This window comes from Enoplosus armatus, chromosome 7 (assembly GCF_043641665.1).
Source record: "Enoplosus armatus isolate fEnoArm2 chromosome 7, fEnoArm2.hap1, whole genome shotgun sequence".
Taxonomy (NCBI): Eukaryota; Metazoa; Chordata; class Actinopteri; order Centrarchiformes; family Enoplosidae; genus Enoplosus; species Enoplosus armatus.
The window spans coordinates 22,784,921-22,809,606 of NC_092186.1; the positions used below are offsets into that span (position 1 = coordinate 22,784,921).

The window sequence follows — 24,686 nt, forward strand, 5'->3', positions numbered from 1 at the left end:
GCTCTGCAGAGCTGAGGGGATCTGAGCTGATTCTCTGCGGGTTTGTCACTGCGAGTGACCCATTTCGCATTAAACGAGTCATTTGATTCGTTGTTGACATGCAAATATTGATTGCAGCAGCTATATGAGAGTAATGGCGCTGCCACAGAAAAGAAAACACGACCTGTCGACAAAAACGACATGGATAAGACTTACAGCCACAGCTTAGTCCGCCAGACTAAGCAAAGGCTGTCACTCCTGCATAGAACTCTAGACCCTGAAATTTCACGTTGTAGACGTCTAGTTAGGCGAGAGCTGCCTACAAAGTCCAATCCAAATGGATATTTTCAACTTGAATAATGACTGAGTAACTCTAGCTCGGCCCCGAAGCAGTCGGTGTCTCCAGACAGACATTTCCCTGCTTATAAACCGCTGTTTTTCCTGGAGCTGCAGCTGAAGACATTCCACTTCAGTGTCCCTGGTGTTTGATTGAATGAAGCCCACTTAAAGCAAAGGGGCCTCATGGAAACTCTCTGTGAACAATTGAATTTTTGATATCGGCGCCATTTCGGCAACCTGCTCCTTTTAAACTGTCAATTATCTAAATGGCTGTCTAGGTTTACATATATAGACAGTAACTGTGTTATATAGAGCTCAAGTGTTTATGGAGCATTGCCTGCTGAATGTATCTCTGTCAGTGGATTACTGGGTTGCTTGTAAACCTAATCACTTGATGATGTGCCATGAAGGTGTAGTGCTCTTCTGAGAGACTGTAAATTACGGCCCATGCTCACTTTGCCTTCGGTTCCTCTCTTTCCTGCCTGTCTTCCCCGGACATCTGAACAGTTGCGTGTAATCATGGGAGTGAGGTGGATTGTCTGAAGCCAGCGATTACAGTGACTTTAAGAACTTGTGACTGGTGATACCCATTTGTTCCTCAGAGTAATCCCAGAATTGCTTTCTAAATATTTTTCCTGCCAAGGAATTTGGCGGTGGAAATGTTTAAACTTTCCCACAAAGTGTCAACCGAAGAAAAATCAAAATTCAAAATGCATCAGGCTCCCCTTTTAATCAGGTTCTCTCTTGCCCTGTTATTTCCTCTGTAGATGGTCCTGACCTGCCCAATGCCGTCGGCTCCCCTCCCTCCAGCCCAAACCCGGCCAAGAAGAGCAGCTCCATCAACTGGTCCTTCCCAGACAAGATTAAGTCCCCGCGCACCGTGAGGAAGATCTCCATGAAGATGAAGAAGCTGCCGGAGCTTAGCCGGAAGCTGAGCGTCAAGGGGACCCCGAGCAGCAGCAACAGCAACAACGGAAGCAGTCAGTTAGAGCCCAGAGCCCACTCTTTCCGAAACAACGGGGGTGGGTCGGAGGCCGCCCCCCATTCCTCAGGCCCTCCCAGATTAGCTGCGTCTGGGGGTGGGCAGGCCAGCCGCAACGTGATCTCGCGCTACCACCTGGACAGCAGCGTGTCCACGCAGCACAGCTTCAGCAAGAAGAAAAGCAACGGCAGCTCAAAGTCCGCCAGCAAAGGTGGCTACCTCAGTGACGGTGACTCACCTGAGCTGGTGGCCAAATCTGGGAAGCATGGCACTGCAGAGGGGAAGGGAGGGAAAGGCAAGGAGGCGGAAGGAGGAGGCGGAAGCTCCAAACTCAATGGCACGGAGCTGGACATTGATGCTTTCCGCCATTACAGCTTCACAGAGCAGCCCAAGTGCAGCCAGTACATCTCCGGACTGATGAGCCTGCACTTTTACGGCGCCGAGGACCTGAAACCTCCACGCGTTGACTCTCGAGACGTCTATTGCGCCATCCAAGTGGACTCCGTGAATAAAGCACGAACCGCTCTCCTCACCTGTCGAACTGCCTTCCTAGATATGGACCACACCTTCAACATCGAGCTGGAGAACGCCCAGCACCTGAAGCTGGTGGTGTTCAGCTGGGAGCCCACGCCGAGGCGCAACCGCGTCTGCTGCCACGGCACGGTGGTTCTGCCCGCGCTCTTCCGGGTGACGCGTTGCCACCAGCTGGCGGTGAAGCTGGAGCCGCGGGGGCTGATCTACGTCAAGCTGAGCCTGATGGAGCAGTGGCAGAACTCGCTGGATGGTGGGCCCGACGGAGACAGGGAGCCCCAGGTGTTTGGTTTGGAGGCGTGGCGGGTGGTGGAGAGGGAGAACACGGGACTGATGGTGCCGCTGCTGATAAGCAAGTGCATCAATGAGATCGAAAAGAGAGGCTGCCAGGTGAGTCGATCAGGTGACACTGTGGCAAGCTGTGTGTTTTTGCTGGACGTGATTAGGATTCATCGGCCTGTTCGATTTTTAATTAATCGATGAATTGTTTAGACTATTAAGTGTGAGAAAATAGTGACAAATGTTCATCACAATATCCAGAGGCCAAGGTAACATCTTCAAATTGCTTGTTTTTCCAAAACCCAACTATATTCACTTTACAACAATATATAAAACAGAAAACCAGCAAACAGGAAATGTTTTCAATCTTTTGCTTTATGGAGGACTTGAATGATTTTATATATATATATATATATATATATCTTTGAGGACACATGTATACGCAGTACATGTGGATGGAAGCCATTCAAATCCTATTCTGTCAATTGAAAAGCAGATGGGGATACAATTATATAATGCATTTTTGTATGAGAGTGAGAGAATAGGGAGAGAAAATAATCCCACATTCATAGCATCCTTTTAGCTCAGGACGCCGTGAGACGAGTGCTCGCCCTGCAGCCAGTTATAATGCCGGATGACTGGCATGAGCAGAATGGACAGAAGAGACGTCCCGCGCTCCATAATGTCTCTCAGCCTTCCTGGGGCGACTGGCTCTTTTATTCAGGGAGGTGAAAGACTCAGAGTTAAGAGGCCGACGTGGTGGTGACGATGGTGGAGCAGAGTGTTCTTCCTGGATCATGTGATCACCTCTTGTTTTGCCCTCCCCCACCCCCACCCCCACCCCAGAGCACATTTCATGTGCTCTTTGAAGCCGAGAGAGAGGCGGCTGAGTTTCTCCTAATTAGAGCAGAGACAGCGGCAGTAAAAGTGTCTGGCCACTGTTCCTGACTGATCACTCTGGGGGGGCATGCCAGGGGCAGCGGGTGCCTGGGGCCAACAGGCAAACATTAGGCCTCTCCGAGGAGCCCGTCTGTCAAATCAGACCCCGCCCTCGGACACTTGTGCGGCATGCCGGGCTTCTAGCAGGAGCAGTAACAGCAATGCGGATAGTAATTTGTCAGATTTCATTGATTTCAAAGGTAGCAAATTATTTTATTAAATGATTTTATTCGACTTATTTCCAAGACTTCAGCTCGTCTGTTTATTTTTATTCATGTTAATGTTGGTCATTTTTTTCCTCCATTACTCTATTAATCTGTTGTTAAAACTGTGAAAGAGGCCCGTCATCTGTCCCCAGAGCCCAACGGGACCTCTTCAAATCGCCTGTTTCGAGCGGGCAAGAGCTCAAAACCCAAATATATGACCTATATATGAATATATGAACTGACCATCCAGATCGTTTGCCGAGCAACAGATCAATGAATCCGCTAATCAAGTGCAGTGCTGAGTGAGTAGTGACCCCCATGTCCGCTTGAGGATTTTGTGAAAGTTTTATCAAATGGGAAGTACAAGGGTTTACATTAGGTTGTGTTAAATCTTATGTTGCTACATACATGCAGAATATATGTTGTAACATGCACTCCCCAGCTGTTAGGCTGCTGGTGGTCACTAATCTCTGACTGTCTGACTCTGGAGAAGATGTGTGGGGGCACCCGAGTGCCCCCTTCACAGGCCATAGCTCTCACTTAACCGCTAGTTTTCAGTCCGCCGGCTCAGATTTCTCACAACTCGTGTAATTCACTCGGCTTTATCTCGCCGTATTGTGATTCCTATCTGTCTCTGCTCCTCCCTCTGTCTCTTCTTGTTTTTGACGCTGTCTCTTGTCCCTCACAGCGGTTCTTCTAATCACCCCCTCACCCGCCCTGTCCTCTGTTTTGCTGCCGTCTTTCGTTACAGAGGTGCAGAGTAGACATTACCCAGGGAATCGAGTCTGAGATCAAGTGCAGCGAGCTCCCCCAGGTTGCGGGCAGACAGGGGTTAGGACGGGGGCTGACACCAGATCCCGGAGGAATTTTGCAGGTTACGTCACTAAAGCACGCAGGGCCAGACGTGCAGCGGTGTGCCTTTACAAACGATTATGTGGACGTTTGATGGAGACCTCTCTCTTTTATTTCTGTCTCTTACAAAATGAGCGTCCTAAGGGCTTCGCCAAGCTTTTAAGACGCTGGATGATTGTGGGTGTTTTGAAAAGGCCGCAGACAATGTCGGCTATCTATCCCCGTATAACACACATATTTACCCTGCATGACGCTAAAAGATGCACACAGATGCCACAGATGACATGTTATGAGCGGCTAGGACGGCGCACCATTTTAAGACGGAGCTGACTCAGTAAAGGTTTAAGTTTTGACTTCCAGACTAAACTCACTCATGCTGTACGTGGCATCTGCCAAACAAGAGAGACTCTGGCCCAGCTGGAAGACGGCTGGAAGTTGCGGATTTCAGCGATCATCAGCGACAGACAGTAAATGATTTATCAGTTATTTTGCAGTTGAAGGCTTAATGACCATAAGCGTGACTCATTTCTACCTTCCGTATATCCAGAATATGAAAATCTGCCGCCTTTTTTCAACAGTTTTGAAGCTACGAGTGCCCTTTTCATTCCTACCGGCTCACACGCTGCTGTAAGCAGTTTAGCATGAGTGAAAGCTAAAAGCTACACCGAGGGTCTGACGATTACTGCGTTTTTCTGGGTTTTTCCTCTCCGTTCAACAGTGTGAAGGGAAAAAACAAAACAAAAAACAACGCATAAACTGATCTGGCATGACTTAAAACTGGATAATTCACAGTTTTTGTTTGTTTTTTTGTGATTTATTAAACTGATTTCTTTGTGCATAAGAAGAGGCAAATGTATCTAATGTGTCTCTGCGTAGGAACCTGTGGCCTCTCTGTTATATTGACAGTGTTCAATTCAGACTCGAGCCGCAAAAGTTCTGGTTAGGTCTTTTTTTCTTCACTTTTATGGACACGGTCTGATGGTCTTACTGTGATTTCTGCTTTACTTCCGTTTAGAGCCGCAACTGTTTTGATAATCAATCAATGAAGTGATTTTTAATGTTCTTGGTTGCAACTGCTATGTTTGTGTAGCCGCACTTGGTATGCATGCGTGCATGTCTGACCCCCCCCCCCCCCCCCCCGTTGATGTATTTATGCACACATGTGGGGGAATCCTTGAACCATGCCGGGAAGGCGTTCCGTCCTTTTGTCATGAAGGTGAGGACAGATCATCATTTCCCTGCTAGTGTCGATTAGAAAGGTGGGTCATGTTCAGGGGAAGTAAACAACTTGGTGGACTGACTTTGGTCCAGCGCTCAGAGAGCATTAGTGCGGTCAAATGCACTGTTCTTTCTTCCCCTTTGATGTTTCTATAAAGTCTTTAAGCTAATCCCGGACCAAGAACTGATCCCATCACTGCTTCTACAGTCACTGAGCATCCACATTCCTGCCCGGGGAGCTCGTTTGGTTTCGTGGTCATCGGTGTCTGCCCCGTTCTGCATATAGCCCCCCCCTACCCGGTGCTGCCCTTTGTGTTGCCCGGCAGCCACGGTGCATAAGTGCCGGCCCTCTTTTCGCCAACAGCTGTTCACCCGCCTGCACTCGGCTGTCCCCCAAAGAGAGACTCTCGCTCTCTCTTTTTTTTTTTTGTCTGAATGGACTTGTTGTTCATTGTGCCCAGTGACTTCTGTTTACTCTCACACAAAGGCAAATCCCTGCCTAATCTGTGCTCCGCTCTCCCTCTCGTGTGAGGTTCAGAAAGCACTGCTCGACTCGACGAGGAGAGCTCGCAAATAGTTGGTGCGGTGGGGAGACATTGTAGTGCTCCTACGCTGGAGCCCGGAAAGGCCAGCAGTGTGTGTGTGTGTGTGTGTGTGTGTGTGTACAAACGTGTGCGTATTTGTGTTTGTGTGGAACCGGACCCGGCCCGCCACTCACAGCCCACTGACTTAACACGTTACCGGGGCAACCACACCAGTCGGTCTGCCATGCCACATACCAGACAGACACATGTAGGAGAAATTATGGCATGTCTGTAGCCGGGCCTAATCCCAACATAACAAGGAGACCATTGGAGCCAAGTTTCAACTATCAGATGTCAGCGTCTTGAGGAAATTGTTAAAAGAGTTCCTCCAGGTCACACTCTGGAGGCTTAGGTAAAGAAACATTAATGTTTTATTGCTCGGTGCTTCCATTTTTAATGCCGAGCTGTCAGCCGGGACTTTAGGAGAGCCCGGCGTCTGTCCCTTCAGTCACAAGGACGGGACACTTTCATCGCACCCCTCAGAGCGCATTTTTCCGTTGTCTCCGCCTTCAAAATAATGCCCGCAAATGTAAAAGGAGGCCACATGCTACTTGTTCAGTAAGGTTGTAATGCACGCATTATCTAAGTCTTTTGGAAGAGGACCATGACCAAATCTTCTTCATAAGCAATAAAGCAACATTATCCTGTGGCTGGCTTCTGTTTTAAAGTGAATAAATCAATAACACAAGGTTCATTCTCACAAATGAAAAGTTCAATTCAAAAAGCAATGAAATGTACTTTTCCTTTATTCAGTCCACCCAAGCTTTTGTCCTTATAGATAGTCTGGTATTACCATTAGCTAATGCTAGCAACATATATATACTATACTACATATACTATATATATATATATATATCGAGTTTTATTTGTGTAGCCCAAGTTTGTGTCAGGGCTTTACAATCTGTACAACACTCCATCCATAAAACGTAGAATTTAAGATTTGTATAGCAAAAGAAGAAACAGTAAGTGTGATAAGTTCATTCACTGGCGTTTGAAAGTTCCTGTGACTATGGTTTGTGCCTTCTTGCGTGCCTCCTCCTCCTCCTCCTCTGAGTTATATATACAATACATAAAATGTAGCCCGTTTTGAGACACGTGGGCTTTCTGTGAAGGTGGTTTTGGCTCCCGTCCAGCACCCTTGTCCGAGTGCAGACGTAGAAGTTGATCGACAGGGTGGCAAAAATGTCCGCCTCCCTGTCAAATGCTTCGCTCCGTTGACCCGCTTGTGTGCCCGTGTGTTTCCAGGTGGTGGGCCTCTACCGTCTGTGTGGGTCCGCGGCCGTGAAGAAGGAGCTGCGTGAGGCGTTCGAGAGAGACAGCTACGCCGTGGAGCTGTGCGAAAACACGTATCCCGACGTAAACGTCATCACAGGTAAACCGATCTCTGGTGACAAGAGGAACACGAGATGCCAACAAAGCGCAGGGTCACCACACACACACACACACACACACACACACACACACACACACGCACACACTCAGTATAATTAGGAAGTGGTTATTTAACTAGATGGCTTTGCCAAAGAGCGTTGGTGTCCCTCCGGTCTCAGGATACTTTGTTTGCCTGCAAAGTACCCTCTCACCCTCTTAGGATATTACATAATACACTGAGTATACAAAGCATTCGGTACGCTCAGGTTTCCCATGAAACAGACTCTACAGGTGATCCCAGATAATATCCATGAGTCTTGATCAGGGCTGCGATGTTTTCCACTATCGATTATTTCTTAGATTATTAATCGTTTGGTCCATATATTATCGGAAGCTAATGAAATGGCCATAACAGTTTCCCAGAGCCCAAATCAACGTCTCCAAGTTGCTTGTTTTTCCTGAAAAAAAACCCAAAACATTTAAATCCAAACAACATCCAAAGGAAAGCAGCGAATCCTCACATTTGACGAGTGAACCTTTTTCAGGATTATGAAAAAAACGCATTCATTTTCTGACATTTGTCTCCTAATCCATGAATTACTCGATCGTCAGTAGCTCTAGTTGTGAGCGACTTGACCTGTCAAAGGCAGTCCTGACATGAGGCAGAAGATGAGGAAGACGAGGAGGAGGCATGTGAGCCTCGGGACAATTGAAACGTTGCGTGAAACACTTTTGAGACGTTTTGCGGAGAGAGTTTGTGTATATCAATCGTTTTTAAACCTCAGTGTCATACATCTGTCAGAGGAGGATTGTGTGCTCTATTTTAGACTTTTGCCACTTATTATGGCATTATGAAACTTTATTTACACAGCACCTTTTAGGCGAAAGTTACAAATTGCCTTATAAGCTGTAGGATTTGAGAGGTGATTTAAGCAAGGAGCAGAACAAGAAGGAGGAGGAGAGTTGCTTGATTAAGAGAGCAAGGCCTTGTGGCACGTCTGCATTGATAATAAAGCAAACAGGACATTGCTCTAATGGAGTCGGGCATTCGTGCTGATCCAGGTCGTCGCCCCCAGTAAGCGTGTCTGAACTGGTGTGTCCGCTGCAGGTGGGTCAGCACATGTACGTCTAACGGTGTGTGTGAGTCTGCTGTTTGTAGTGAAAACATTCCAGCAGTCAACTAACAGTATAGGCCCTGTGCCTGAGGGAAGGGCCCACACACACACACACACACACACACCGCATCAGACCATGCTGTACATTCAGGTCATTCTTTCCCCTCCAGGTTTAGTGGTTGAGACATGCTCTGTACTGAGTCCCTTCTAGGTCACATTTCAGACAAAGCGGGGGACTTTCTTTTTTTTCCAGAAATCCAGATATAAAGATCTCAGTCTGGTTATGACGTAAGTGTAAAACGCTGTTATATTGTCCCGCAGGCGGTTGTGCTGCAAATTTGATGTCTTATTATTTAAAGCCAGCGATTTAAATGGCACTCAGATTCCTGCGTCGCTTCTCTCTCGCGCGCTCCGTTGCCGCGATATTAAAAGTGGAAACAGTGAGCCAGAGCACATCTCACTGAGTCTCCGGCTTACAAAAACAGCCGTGTCACTGGATTGAGTAATGAGTCCGGCAGTGCGGCAGATGAGGGGGCGGGCAAAGTTGTAGAAAACGACTTTGTCATGATTTTTCGTTTCTCCCACAAAAAGAGGAAGACAGTGGAAACCCCTGGGCATTGTGGGAGCTGCTGTTGGTTTTGGGAAGAGGCCCCGTATAGGCGTCGTCCTATCATGCCTGCTTTGATCCACATGCATTTGCATGGCAGGGCAAAGAACACAGTTAACAGTTGAGCGGGTTAGGAAAAAAGGGCCAGCACCAGCGTGGATTGTTGGTTTTTGCTTGCTGCCTAAATTTGCTCCACCAAGCGAGCTGCTGCTGCAGATGGGCCCGAGTGAGTGGAAGAGGACAGAGAGAGAGGGGGGGGGGGGCAGATGAGGGGTTTGTGGTGTGTGCTGCAAAAATGTCCATCTGGGATATAATCATGGGTTTAGTCTTAAAACATACTTTCCTGAAACATTTGGTTGAAAAAAAATCTCTTATTTGACTTCTTCTTGCCAGTATTTTGAAAGATAATCTCCCTCTGATTTGAAAAGTGACTTGAAAAGTGTCTACTTTTTTTTTTTATATATATATATATATAATGTAAAGGCTGAGTGTTGCATTCAGACGAGAGGCTAATAAGCGAACAGCACACGGATGAGCTAAGAGAGCCGGCATGTCACACCAGTTTAATTTAAAATCGGAGGTAGTGGAAAGGATTATCCCGGGGTCAGAGTTCAGTCCAAAGCTTGCAAAACATGCTCAGCGCGCGCAGGCCCTCCATTGTTTCAAACCACGGTTCGCTCAAAGGAAGCAGAAAGGTGTCATCAACGTGAGCGGGGAACGCGCAGCAGTTTGGGGTCGGCGCTCACTCCTTCTGATCCGTACTTAATCTGTTTGTTTGTCTTTCTTTAAATGAGTGTTGAAAGTGCTGTTTCCTATTCTCGGCTGCTTTCATTTTACACTGCATGCGACAAATATTGGACTCCTTAAATTGTCCCTTATTAATTCTATAAGAGAGGCAGAGGAATGGGAGCTTTTAAAACCTTCAGACACTTTTAATATGGACGGCAAAAGAGACTACAACTCAGTATCGGAGCGATGTCTCTGATATTTAATACATTCAGTGTAAACTAAATGCCAGAATCTAAACTCATCATCCTGAGTCCAGCACAACAGACAAGATACAAAGTGTTTGTGAGCTTTAGAGATGCTGGTCGGCGGATTTTCCAGCAGTTTCCTCCCGTTTCCGTTCATTATGCTAAGCTAAGCTAACCCGGCTGCTGGCGGTAGCTTCCCATTTACTACGCGGACGATGAGAGTGGCCCGGACCTTCTCATCTAACGCTCGGCACCAAAGCTAATTAGCATATTTCCCAAAATGCTGACCCATTTCAGTAAATAGGTGTTTAAAGTGCTTCTCCTTATTTTCAGTTTACACTGAATGTACCCACGCTTCCCTTCTTAATTCTGTAGGAGAAGGAGTTTCATGAGAGCAGGACTTTCGAGCTCAGTTCAGACACGGAGGGCGCAAGAAAGACTACTGATCAGTATCAGAGAGATCGTCAGTGTCGATCAAGTGTAAGATCTAACTGAAGTGCTTCAAAACATCCACTCGATTGACTCTCAGTGGGAAGGAAGGCTGCACTCACTAGTCCGGAGTGGTAATGGATGTGAGTCAGTAGAGTCTTACAGGGCGGCTGTTTGAGACGTCAGCAGGTCCTTCAGTGGCTCTCAGCAACAAGCGGCATGACCTCAGAGCATTTGCAACATAAGCTTTCAATCACACTTTATTTGCAGATCATCCCGGTTTGGATAAAACAAACGCACGGTGAATCACTGTGAAAGACGTTTGGATTCAGGGGACACTTTTAGCGGCCTTCACTGGTGATTAAGCCCTCAGCTCGATCCTGCTTTGGCTTTTGAGTGGAAGCAAAGCTTCTAAAGTGATTCCAATGATGGGAGACTGGTTCCGATGTTTGTCCCCCTCTCCCTCAGAAAGGCGAAAGCAGCGTGTCCCAAGCCCTGATGGTTGAACGCTCAGCGCGGTTATTGATCCTAGTTTGTGGTCTTTCGTTTGCCTTGCCTGACATGTCTTTTCCATAGCCTACTTCCCTACTTTGCCCCCCCCCCCAATCCACCCACCCACCCTCGGCAGTCCTCCAGTGAAGACATGGAAAGTCATTAACAAGTGCCCCCTTTGTTGCCGAACAAACACAGATGGTATTTGGCTCACGCATGGGGGATTAGCTGAACCCTGGGCCGGCCGGGGAAGCAGGCAACCACTTTACAAAGAGCTGCAGGCCTGTGTGGGTGTCAGAGTGGTTCTTAAACTGCGGGTCGGGAATCAGAAACGATTTGCCGACGTATTTCTGACGAATCTGAGAGCGCCGCTGTTTCCAGAGCTGCGAGTGGGGTTTGCTCGTTTTGGGTTTCGGGCAGGGGTTGGGGGGGGGGGGTATTTCTTCAACGGAAAAGTTGAATAAACAGCAGTGTGAAGCTTTACCGCGCCACCGGACAAGGCAGCGACACCCCCCCCCCCCCCCCCCCAGTGCTGTGGGGGCGTACGGGACAGGCAGGGTGGGGGCAGGACGGAGAACAAACCCCCATTTGTTCTCCCGTCGAGGCATTGACTGCAGCGCTGACAAGAGGAGTGACCTTCCGCTTTGTTTGAACAAGAGGTCAAAGGTAGAGCCGTGCCCCGGTGCATTGTGTGCCTTGTAGTGTTTGGTGGCACATTTGGAAACACTGAACGTCTGAATTGGTTAGAAAAAGAAAAAAAAAACATTTACATGAAAATACTTTTAGCTGCGATCATCTGTAGGTTGAAGTGCATGTTTTGAAGCATTGTGTCGGAGGGGCACGCGGGGGGGGGGGGGGGGGGGGGGGTCGTTTTTCTTTCTTGCTGGGCTGCTTTTGATTGCAGTACATGCGGGCGGAGATAAATGGGAGTGCAGCTCATATCTCTGCTGGTGTAAAGCCAGAATCCCGACAGTTCAAATGTGAGAGAACAGACACTCAGCGTGGGCTTGTTGTCAGCTTGGCCGTGAAGGAAAGTGAAGCACCTGCAGGGGAAGCACACCTGTTCACCCTCCACCCCCCCCCCCCCCCCCCCCTCCACCCCGAGCCCACGACCTTGTGTGTGTGCATATGCGTGTTTGTGTTCATGTTTCACTGGGCATGTGTATGTTGCTGCGCGTGTGGATCGAGCACCAACGGGCTAAGGCACAAAAGCAAACACTAGCGCTGACTCATAGCGGGCTAATGATTTACCTGAATGGCTGTGTTCCTCCTCGCTTCAGACGAACACGAGCACATGTGCACGTACACAAGGTCTGACTGACTTCAAGTGATTGCAATGGAAAGTGCCTCGTCGCCACACATTGCATGCGAGGCACAGCGAGGATGTTTTGTTTCATTGCTAACGTAAAACAGTGCTGCTGTTATAGATGGTCTGCCTCACAGCACAGGGAAGGTCAAAGGGTCTACGATGCCAGAGTTTCCATTTTGAGGGGGGGGGGGGGGGCTCTGCTTTTTATTTGCACACTCGCTTAACCAAAAAAAGGAGCCTTGCTTTGCCGAGATAAGGGTAAAAACATGTGGCTCGTTTTCGCTCCCAGGCGGTCTGATTTCCTGCGATGAAACAAGCTGATTGTTATTATTATCTCAAGTAAAGATTGACAACAGGAAGCCGGAGGATGTTCACAAAGCATCTCTGTGTAATATGTTTCGGGAAATCAGCGTGTCTCGAGGAGCGTTACGGAGAGTGAATGCGTCTTGTGTTTATGTGTCCCTATCGCGTTCTGCTCATGCCGTCCCAAACCTGATGAAGATGACGATGATGATAACGGAGGCGTTCAAGAATGTGAATTGGGACTGAAAACAAACATGCAAACGTGCCGCCACAGACCGGCCACGCTGCCGCACAGGGCACGGGGGACACGTCTAATTGCGGGGACATTTTATGTCCAGTTTTAAGTGCATGTCGGCCTGAAGCCGCGTTCAGGTCTGACCCCGCTGACTTAGAGCTGCCATGGTGTTGGTCTACCTGAGACGGGAGGGCTGACATAGTGCGCCAGTGAGCTTGTTTGGGTATGAGTTGTTTTTCTTCGGAGCCACCACTGACTGCCTCAGGAATGCACAACATCTCTCTGTATCTGTGTGTGTGTGTGTGTGTTTCTCTGCTGGTGCCAGGACCTGTCGAATCTCGAGTTCAGAGGAAAGAGTGGCTTCGAAAGCAAGACAACAAAGTTGCCGTTTTTGTTCTGTTAAGATGGTAGCTGGCACAATAACAATATTTTTTTTTTTTTTTTTTGTCGCATGCTGATGGAGTCACCGTGTTCACCATCTTGGTTTAGCCTTTTAGGATGCTAACGTTTGATAATTAACACTAAACGCAAAGTACAGCTGAGGTTGGTGGGAAATATAATTCATGTTGCAGCTGTTTGGTCACTGGTTTAAGCATATTGGACAAATTATTGACCAGATTATAGAGCTGATGAAAAGTCTAGCGATCACTTAAGTTATTGGGATTCGTCCTCTGGGGAACGTGCAAAGTTTCCAGGAGCTCACTCTCAGGAGGAACGCGGCGCTGTTGTCTGTGCTGAAGCAGATACCGAACCTAAATGCTAATCTGAGACTTTGCGCAACACCGAACCGAATTTAGATCCTCTAATTCACTCACACTCTAATCCTGAATTCAAAAGCTCTTGTGCTCATGTAGCAGTTCATGTGTCATCACCTATAAAAAAACCCCCACTGAAATTTAAGGTTCATTCTTAAACATTTGTCCGTTAACTTTATTCTCCAGGGATGAATGGGGAGGTGGACCTGCAATGCCAGTTAGGAATCGTCTGAAACGGCTTTAAGCCCCGGGCTCCCTTAAAGAGCAGAGCGGGGACTTACCGGGATTAAACAGCGAGCGTGTTAAGTTGTGCCGTCCGTTCTCCCCACTGGGCCTAAAGGGATGTCGGTGGATTTACAGCGAGTCGTATTGTAGTTTGCTGTAAATAGAAGGTAAGAAGCAAAACACTTCGGGTGTCTGGGAGATAATCCAGAGGTGTAGAAGTGATGAAGTAGGAGCTCCCATTTACAGCATCCACAAATTATCTTATTGAAATGTGAAGCGGTGTTGATGAGTAGGAGATCCTCAGTGCACGGGTATAAGCTTAGGTAGATATAGAAGTAACCGATAGAAAGGAAAAGGTCAAGCGAGGCTTTAACAGGGAAGTATTTCTCGAGTGCTTAGCTGAATACGAAGTACGTGGAGAAAATGTTTCCCGCATTAACTCGTGAAAAAGGTTATGTGAGGGGGGGTCATGTTCACGTGGCCCTCAAGCTGATTTACATAGTCGTACCTTCTACCAGAGATGCAGGTTTGTCGTGAGCCAATGAGAAAATCCCCTGAACAATGCAACAGCTTTCGCCACCAAACCTATTCGGCTCACAACACACAATGTATTAACTCCCTCAATTCTGTATCAATTATTAAGTTCTGCTGGAGCGTATATTAGTTCAGGCAGGCACACAAGTCATTTTATTGCCACGTGTTGGCGTCTTTCTATAGGCTTCCGTATAAACATTTGGCACTCACTCACAGCAGTGCTGAGCTCTGCATCCATGCTGCTCCACCGCTGCCTGCTGTCAGAGATGTAACTCCATCTCCCCCAGCCGCCTCCTGCGTGAGCATTTAATCGCACATGCATTATGCACGCAATAAAAAATACTTCCAGCCAAGCGACTGTGCTTGATCAATTTTGATGCTTCTCTTTTTCTCGTCCATTGTGAGCCTGACAGCGCTACAGGGATGTAATGCTGAAACTGTGGCCCTTGCATTTTATTTGCTGGTCATTCGATCATTGCAGTGACATTAGCCTTTCGGTCGTATAAAGTGTTATTCTTGTCAGTCTTCACAGACATTCAGGGTGTATTAGTTTGGAGCATAACCAGTATTGCTGATTACACAGCCCCCAGCTGTCTGTGAAAGCTGATCCAGCTCCATGCAGAGGGAGAAGAGAGCAGACACTCACCACAAAGAGCTGTCGCACTGCCAAGAGCCTTTCTTATTCCCGTATTTATTCTTTTTTCTTTTTTTTCCCTTCACCTTTTGCCTTTGATGAAAAGACATGCCAGTGATATTTCAGGGGCTTAGTGGAGACAGGCAGCGTGGGTTTCATGTTTTCCCGTAGCTTTCGTCTGAGCTGCGGCAGCAGGAGGCTGAAGTCACAGGTGTGAACGCGCCGCCACTGACACCAACACTCCCCCTCCCCCCCCAGACACGCCTGACTCCAATCAGGCATCTCGGCAGACGCCACAGGTTCAAACAATGGGACCTCGATTTGCAGCCAAGAGAGTGCACCAGGTTCAGTCGTTCAAAAGAGACGGAAAATGAAAGCTTTGACACGGCATGACGATAAATGATTAGTGGTTTGTCAGGTCTGTGTCGAGGAAAAGTGTGGGAAAACTGCATGACCCTCAGCCATGCTGCAAACACCAAGTTTAACTTCTTGAACTCTTCTCTTTCTCTCCCACTTTCCAGGAGTACTGAAGGACTACCTGCGAGAGCTGCCCTACCCTCTGATCACCAAGCCCCTGTATGAGGCGGTGTTGGACACCATGGCCACGAGGCCTCTGCGGATCGGGGCAGCGGGCTGCGAGAACGACCAGGCCGACTCGGAGCACACCGTCAGCCTGCTGGACAACCTGCCGGAGGTGGAGAGGGTGAGCAAGACCAACTGTGCGCCCCCCCCCCCCCCCACCGCGGCCTCTCACATGCCGTCATCATGCTAGAATATTGTCACAGATGTGGTTGTGAAAGGGGGTAATTGTGGCATAGATAATGATCGTCATGATGATAATGCTACAGATCTCTCCTGTTTAACTGTTACGTAGGCTTTTACAACGGGTGATATTAGCGGTGGCATTCAGTCCACAAGCCTGTGTCTTTTTCTCTGCACCTTTTCACTGTCATTGGTCTTGGATTTTGGGCCACACATTCCTTAGACATGGAGCTTTTTGCTGCTACAAATAGCTTGATGAAGGAGTGTGTGCGGTGTAGCTCTGCTGCTGCCGCCGGTGGTACTCCCACAGCTACTAATCATAATAACGACATGTGTTATTTGTACATCAGATGACACTGCGGAGGCTTCTTGACCACCTAAAGTTGGTAGCATCCTACCAGGAAGTCAACAAGATGACGTGTCAGAACCTGGCGGTGTGTTTCGGCCCGGTGCTGCTCAGCCAGCGTCAGGAGGCGTCGTGCCACACCAACCGAGTCTTCATCGACTCCGAGGAGCTGGCGAGCGCACTGCACTTCAAAAAACACATCGAAGTCCTGCACTACCTGCTGCAGCTCTGGCCAGGTGAGCGATTGTTTTATGGGTTTATGTTATTTTGCCATGTCAAATGCGGTTCCACCGGGTGTTTCGGTTTGGAACGTAGTCGTTCTGCTTGAGGGTCTTGTACAAATCGGCGCCAGCTCTGTGGTTCAACTCTACACCGCAAAGGGCCGTTGAAGGGCTGGCCCGCTTTGATCCTTGAGGTTATCCACAACTGGCACAAGCACAGCTCTGATAGCCATTTACCACCATCTGTTGGCTCCGCAGACATGAAACTCTCCACAGAGCGCGTCATCGTGGCAGAGTGAGCCAATCAGAGCCAAGCCAGTAAGCCCCAGTGTGAAGCAAACTTTTGAGGCGTGGCCTGGTCTTAAGATAAATCACCAGCCAAGGACAGATACCAGGCAGATACCCAGTACCAGCTTCCCTCAGCACAGGTCATCTGTCTGCCGGCACAGCTGTTCTCTGCCAGCTGCAGCTGTCCGCTCAGTGTGAGATATGAAGGGGACCCAAAGAATATTATTCAGGAGGCAGTCGAGAGTGATGAAAACGGGCTGCAGGCGGCGCAGAATTTGTTTTGGTCACAGCAACCAAGTTGATTGTTTTTTAACTTTCACTGCGTTTCATTTCTTAAATGTGGCGTCCAATCCATGTGTGAGCCGTCCACGTGCCACTGTAACCCAGTTAAAGTATCAGCCACTGCAGAAAATGTAACAAAGCATTACCAGCGTGTTCTGCCTACACGCAGGTTTAAAAGACAAGACTGAGTGTACGGTAGTAGTCAGTGGAAAAGATGCATTTTCCCCTGTGGGTTATTATACTCTTTGCAAATCCATTATACAGTTTGTAAATATGCACGCTCATCAATCCAAAACTAAGCTTGCTTAACTGGAAGAAAGCTATCATTCAGAGTGCAGTGATCCCCCCCCACACCCATTGTTTCAGGGTGTCTCAAGGCGAGCCGTCTGTCAAAATTCACACGCATGCTGCATTTCGAAAAGCCTTTTTCCCGAAGGGCTCCCAACATCACATCGAGCGGCCTTGATCCCAGAACTCCTCGGAGCTCCTTCCCCCCGTAAACCTGCAGCCTTAGCCAGCTCTGCCGATGGACGTCTGAAGAGGGGCCCGACTCTGCGTCTGGCCTGGCCTCTACATTTAACGGCATCCTCAAGGCTCCCACAGTGAGCCAGTTCTGTGTAAACCGCTGGGCGACTGAATAGGTCAGCATCTGTGAATCCCGTAATTGCAGGTCGCCTGGTGAAGCACAAGTAGAGTTTGAAACGATAAGCGAAAAGAGGACTGAACATACAAGCAGACAATGACGGAGGGCGATGGGGTCAAGTGGCCTGAAGAGAATCGTTTATAATCTTCAGCTGAAGCCTGCGCTTGTTCGGCACTCCCGTCTGCAGCTGATGTCACCCATGGCCCATAATGACCGGTGATATCCTTGACGAAGCTTTCGGTCCAGGTTCAAGCCTCTGTTTACACCCTCAGTGACGTCTCCGTTCTGTCCGCCTCCCCGGCTCAGAGCGCAGCACGCCTGGACCGTAATTAAAGAAGTTCCAGGCTTAACCTTAGCCCTCAGCCCCTGGAGCTTCACCCTAACATTTCACCATCATTATGGGGTATTTTCAGCTGCCTCTTCACACCTCTCTCTCTCTCACACACACACACACACACACACACACCCAGCCAGCCCTCCGAGGCATTGTTGCTCAGTGTGTGCATGTCTTTGGGCAAGTACAAGGACGTCAGACGCCGCTGACTCTATTTACAGGAAGTGTGAGAGAGCATGAGCATATGTGTGTTGAAGAGGCTAAGAGGAGGTGTGGGGGGAATGGGGGGGGGGGGGGTGTTGCGTGTTCAGCAGTGTGAATTGTGTGGTTTGCCAACTGTATGTGTGAGTAGATGTGAGCAGATGGTTAGACAGACAGAATGACAGGAAGGAGAGGATAATGTGTGTGTGTGTGTGTGTGTGTGTGTGTGTGTGCATTTGTTTTCTTGTTAGTGTGCTCGTGTCCAGAAGTAACGCTTACAAATCTAGCAGCTGTACTTTGTCCTTAACGCACATTTTATCTTTGCCTCCATTTTCTCTGCTGACGGCTAATAATTCAAATTCTCCCCAGTGAATCATGTCTGAAACGAAATAACACGTTGCCTCTCAACGGAGGATAATTTCTGTTTGTTTAAGGTGATAATTGCTTTGAGTCCTTAGCCTCAGGAGAGTTTGCGAGGCATGCAGACGCTGCACACGAACACTGCATCAGCTACTGCCACTCCAGATGAATGAAATGGAGTCATAATCCATCATTATTTTGTTTTTAAGGCATGTAGGGATAATGTTTGTAAAGCCCTCAAGGTCCTCCGCAGACAAAATACGGTATTGTTTTGTATTGTACCTCTTGTGCGTGACTTCCAGCCCAAACTTGTAACACTTTTCGTTTTTTTGTGTTCCTTCCCAGTGCAGTAAGGGAGAGCTAGCGGTGTCAACAAGTGTAGGTACACAGAGATAAAGGCAGACAGGTAACCCGGACTGTGCTAGTTGTGTTGGAGTGCTCACTGTTCTGTTTTGTTGAGGCACAGTCAGATGATTCTTTCATAATGTCCAAACAGGGGTTTTAGTTTAGTTAATGTTTAAGTTTGGTTTAGTCAGCGGTTGGTAACTAACGGTACAGGAGGATGGCATCAGAGTGTGGTGGCGTGACTTCAGCATGTGTTTGTCTGACTTTGAGCACGGCATGGCATGTTCATATTATTTTGGCAGGGCGTGTGTTACATGTCTTTGTAGCCCTGATAGAGGTTCATTCAAATAAGCCGGTGGTCTTTTTTTTTTCAAATGGTAGGAGTCAGCTATGTTACGAAAACCCCCCAAAAAGAAACGTTTTCAAGGCATGTTTTTAAATGTCAGTTGGAACATGAAGTCACCAACGGGGGACTTAAGGGTTCAGTTCACCCAAATTACAAAGAAAAAATGATATTTTGTCCCTTACTCCTGGTGATATCTGGCTCTGCAGAGAGTTTTTGGTTTTTGTGCTTACATTTTGAGATTTTGTGGAATTTTACCTGCGGCACATTCACTGGAACTGCTTCCTACCAACTTTCAGACACACATAAAAGGGGAAAAAGATATCTGCGTGGCTAGATACCACCAGGGGTATATGAGAGAATGTGTTCATTTAATCTTTTGTAATTTGGGTGAACTCACCCTTTAAACAATGATTTCGTTATTTCGGGAAATATTCTTTCCAAAAGTAAAAGAAATCCACATAATAACACCTCTAGCTGTCCCCACCAGCTTCAGTCTTTATGCTAAGCTAAGCTAAGCTTACCTGTAGCTACATATGACTCACACAACTCAACGTACTTACTAGCCTGAATACATCTGATTAACGCTGCCTGTCTTTTGTCTCTCTTGCTGTCTGCTCCTCCAGTTGTGGATCCATATGGCCAGTCCTCCCCCCAGCCCCCTGCAGCCTCTTTGGCTCCGGCCTCATCTGACCTGCTGTCAGCTCCTCCATTACGGCGGAGGAAAGAGCGCCCCCAGGTCCTGAACCTCTCTGAAGCGGAGATGGCGGGCGTTCTGCGGCCCAAGCCGGGGCGCCTGGACAGCCCCAGCAACCGCTACGCCGGCGACTGGAGCGGCTGCGGCGAGAGCTACTTCCCTTGCGACATTCTGCTGCCTCCCAGCAAAGAGGAGGCGGACTATGATGACGTGCCCTCCGAAGACACAGAGGCAGCTGAGGAGGGGCAGGAGGGGCAGGAGGGGCAGGAGAAGCTTGCGGATGCGGAGGAAGATGATGGGCAGAAGGTCACAAGCCCTGTGTCTGAACCCGCTGAGCTGGAGCAACCTCAGAGAGAGGAGGTGGTGAAGGAGGAGGAAAAGGAGGAAGAGGAGGGCGAGAATCATGTAGAGAGTGATAGTTCAGGCAATGGGCCGCCATTAGAGGACGAGGACGAGGAGGAGGAGGAGGAGGAGGAGGAGGAGAGGGTGTGCGACCACATCCTGCCCCCTCGTCTGCCCAAAGAGCACACCTACCAGGCTTACATGAAGATCCAGGACATCAGCCCCGTGCTGAGCAACCGGGTCAACCTGAGAGACCTGCAGGAGAGCATCGACACCCTGATAGGAAACCTGGAGAGAGAGCTCAACAAGAACAAGCTCAACGTCGGATACTGACTCCTACCCCACACACATCCACTCACACGCTCATGAAAGCCTGATGAGGTTTGGGGAAGACCTTCTTTTACTGATCAAGGTGCTTCAGGATACAGCCACAGTGTTTCCATGGAGATCCTGTGATGTCAACATGTGCTGCTGTGAAAACCGAAAGGATGAGATGAGACGAAATGTAACGGGGCACTTCTGGCATTTGTACCTTACCCATAGACATTCCGTAATGTTTTTATTTTCTTTATGTCGTTGTTGTTGGTTTGTCTCAGTCCGGTTCTGTGTTCCATGTTGTTATTGTTGCTTCTCTTCTTATTAGAAGAACCCATTGACCCCTCAGGGGTTTAAAAGGTGCCTTAATTGTGTGAAGGTGGTACGTCAAGAGGAAAATCCACCCCGAAATAGAATGTCTCCCCTCGTGTGATCTTGATGCAGCTTTGGCAACCAACACAATAACCTCTGTGATGTTATGAGAGTTGTTCTTAAATCGAAAAAAAAAGGCTGCAGTATATTATATTTCTTAGCAGGTATGAATCCACCCTGGGTACTACGGGGCTCTACTCATGCAAGCTTTTAAGCAGTGCTACTGATGCCAACATTTGTAGAGCTTGGACAATATTTTATTCACTTTTCATACCAAAACATCCCAGTATTTTCTTGGCAGGCTTCTGAAGTAGCATTCGGACATTGGACGCTTCCACATCTATGCAGTGGCAGGAAAAAGTCTGGGATGCGTTAGGCCTTTCATTTCATGAAATGGTTTCCAACAAAAATATGTAATTAGGTAATTCAATTAATAACTTTTTTTTTTTCTTCAAAGAAAACAAAACCATCCTGTCGGTTCTACAGTCAAAGCAGGCCCTCTATCACTTTTGGCAGTGGAAGAAATATATGTGCCAATGTTTAATTGAACTAGTTATTATTATTATTATTATTATTATTGACCATAACATGAGTCTCTAATGCTGAATGGCAAAACTCTGGGATTTGTTCTTAAATACCGGAGCTTCCAGCTTCTACAGCCTATTTTTGGAGCATGCAAACCAAGATCATAGCAGGAAGGATGTGTACGTTCTGTTTTCGGGTGGATTTCCTTTTCAAGGCAGCAGAGAGCTTTTGTTATTGAGGTATGAAACACTAAATGTTGTACAACAATAATGCACTTATGAGGCAGGCAGTAGTGTAGATTGTCATTATAGTCCATGCAGTAAAAACATTCTGGCTGTGGAATGAATTGAGGGAGAAACAGCCGCCACTGAAACCTCCTTCTAAAGATAAATATGAGACAAGATGAGAGTAATAACGCTCTTATCTCCTTTCTCAGAAAGCTGTACGGTAGAAATGTATTTGATCTTAAGCAGGCAACTAAAAACAAAATGTTTTACACGTGGCATCGCGTTCAGTTCAGGCTTAAAAGGGTAGTCAGACATTTTGGGAAATGTGTTTATTCACTTTCTTGTCGAGATGTAAACGAGAAGATTGATACCACTCTGATGTCTGTAATGCTAACTATTAAGCTAACGCTAGAGCTAGCAGATCATTGGTGCTAACTATTAAGCTAACGCTAGAGCTAGCAGATCATTGGTTTAACTTACTGTAGATTGGGAGCGGCGGGCAACGGCTAGCTGTCCGAAAGGAAAATAAAAATCCCCCTAACGAGTTAAAAGCACCTCTTAAATTCGCTAATTATCTCATTATATCTTGTTTGTTTCATCCGTGCAGTTGTGCAAGGCCCTTATGCAACACTTAGATTAGCTGGCGTGAGAGTTGTATCAATCGGCTCCCTCTCTGAAAAACAATAAGCACATTTTCTCAAGACGTCTTCATAAAAGCGCCAACCAGACACCTTTCCGCGTCTCCCAGATTTTTGGCAAGAGCCGCGAAATAGCCGCAGCCCAAATGTGAAGCACAATTTTCGGCGCAGCAGTGGAAACTGTTAGCGGAGGTTAGCTTCAGTTAGTACGACTTAGCTAGCTGCCTAAATCGACAAAGGACGTTTTCAGCAATCCAGGGATTCAGAATGATCAGTATTTAACCTATATGTATATGTATATAATTATATAAATGTATTCGGAGTATATTATTTTTTACAGCTTCTATTTCAATGGTGTATTTAATTACTTCTGACGACCTCGTAGTGTCGACTTGTAGCATTAGTCGCTTTTCCTCCCTTCAAGCTACCTGTACACATCTTAATGTGCTGGACTAATGGTACAACTTTAGCTGTAAAATATATGATAAAATCGTGCTCTTGCAGAAAAAGTGATATTGTTATTTTTATTGTATTGTGTATATATTTGACATTGTATTTTTGTGTCTCTGGTGGACTAAGCTGTGTTCATGATTTTTGGTGTTTTTTTTTTTTAAGGTACTGAACGTCGCATGGTCAAAAGCTTTACTGACATAAACAAGGCTCTCTCTCATCTGCCTTTGTATTTGATATTTATGTGTAAAAAGACTTATTTTGCAATGTATGCTCGTTTGTTCGTCACCCTGTTTCTCCAATAGACAGAAGACTGCATCGGTCATGGTTTTCTCCAGAGGACTTAAAGGAAGACAGTGATTCAGTTTGGTACACTTCCACATTGTGTGTTTCGTAGAATATATAGGCCAAAAATGTCAAATTGTTATCTGCAGTCTTGTTGCTTAAAACAAATAAAAATATGATGCAAAAACAAAAGAAACTGAAGTTGCAAAGTGAAATCCAGTTGCTTGAAAAGGAATTACCCGGTAAGACGGACATTTGGTGTAAGGTTTGCTTTTTTTTAATTTATATATTTTGCATTTTATTGCCCCCCCCCCCCTGCATGCGTATCTGTTCGCGCTCCCGCTGCTTCATTTTGAAGCTGGTGCTGTCAGTCTGAGCGGGTCCGGTGAAAGTGAGTTTCAGCAGGGTTCCTTGCAAACCATCTGTCTGCCCGGGCAACACTGAAAACAACCAGGTCCTCATTTACAGCACAGAAACTAACGTGGAGCATCACCTGCAGTTTGATCCCATTTAGATTTTACTTGAAATTTGAAAGTCTTCAGATGCTGATGTGGATTTTCTGCCCGCAAACACTTCAAAGATCTAGTTTGACTGAGAGTGTTACTGACTCTTCCAGTAGTCGTTCCTCAGCTGTGGCTGGTTTTACACATTAGGTACTCTTCAGGCACTCCCGTCTGTTTCAGCATCCTCTCATCCTCCCACCTTCTCACCCCTCTGTCACAGAATATATCAGCAAACGCCTTCGTCATTTTTTGTGTGTGTTACATCTTGGATGGTTCATCTTGTCTGTCTTGTCCTCTTTGTCCTTTTGGAGAGACAACGTCACATGGAAAGCATCACTAGACAAGACAGAAAATTGCTTTGTATTGATCCTGAGAAATGTATGGTCATAATAAAGTATATTATTTTACATTCACGCGTGGACTGTGCGCCTTTTTTTGCTAGAGACGGAAAGTCCATCACTGGCTCTGGGATTCAGCTCTAATGTGCCAAAGAGCTATTTAAGCTTTATCTCAGAGACGTTTCCTTATTTTTTTACTACATAAATAGTACATTTTCCACAAAACAGTCAAGGTTTTATTTGCAATATCAGCTTTCCTTCACACTGACTGTACTTTTGAATGACCAGAACTGCAACTACGCAGATCTGATTATTCAGCTGCCGGAACCTAAAAATACACAATTTCTGTGCTAAAGAATACCAAAATATCTCAGAACAGTAAATCTTTAGTGCACAGCCTTCTCACTCCTATGCACATGGACAAGCCTGGAATTCATTCATAAAAAAAAAACTTTGTTATGGCAGTTTTTTTTTCTCTATAAAAACACATGTGGTATGCTGCATGTGGCCCAGTAATCGTATCACTGTTGTTGAAATGACTTGACACTGTAGCCGCACTTTCCCAAACTATTCTAAACACTGAAAACCATTGGGGAAAGGTGAACTTAACCTCAGGAAACTGGACTCCGTTGTTTTGTAGACTCATCTCTTTGCTGTGGGAGCTTTTGTAACTCGGCCTCAGCAGAGAACAGATAAATAAATTGGGGAATTGCCCTTGTTGGCTTGTGGGAATCTCCCAGAACGACTTCCAGCTTCAGGGACATTCCCAGGACGCAGCTGCATTTAGCCGGCCAGTAAAATCCACTGCTGGAAGGCTGCAGTTTCACTGTGGCTCCAAAACACCCACATTACCAGGAGCGCTCGTGAGATATATGCAATTAACCTAAAGTTAGAACGGCGTGTGGCACAGGTAGTACTCCAAAGCCGTTTGCTGAAACAGTTAAATGTCATTTTAACGCGGAGTATTTTTTCCAAAT

The 24,686-nt window shown here is 47.0% G+C and overlaps 1 protein-coding gene across 1 annotated transcript in view; it reads left to right on the plus strand.

Moving 5' to 3' along the window:
* The window catches only part of syde2 (synapse defective 1, Rho GTPase, homolog 2 (C. elegans)), a 39,747-nt gene extending 19,347 nt beyond the window's left edge, over window positions 1–20,400 (plus strand). The window contains exons 4-11 of the mRNA XM_070908967.1: window positions 1,086–1,354; window positions 1,406–2,221; window positions 7,155–7,281; window positions 15,414–15,595; window positions 16,005–16,246; window positions 17,300–17,408; window positions 17,681–17,759; window positions 19,644–20,400. Of these exons, the coding sequence (XP_070765068.1) occupies window positions 1,086–1,354; window positions 1,406–2,221; window positions 7,155–7,281; window positions 15,414–15,595; window positions 16,005–16,246; window positions 17,300–17,408; window positions 17,681–17,759; window positions 19,644–20,389 (2,570 nt within the window). The 3' untranslated portion in view covers window positions 20,390–20,400. The remainder of the gene's footprint in view (window positions 1–1,085; window positions 1,355–1,405; window positions 2,222–7,154; window positions 7,282–15,413; window positions 15,596–16,004; window positions 16,247–17,299; window positions 17,409–17,680; window positions 17,760–19,643) is intronic.
* The last annotated feature ends 4,286 nt before the right edge of the window (window positions 20,401–24,686 follow it).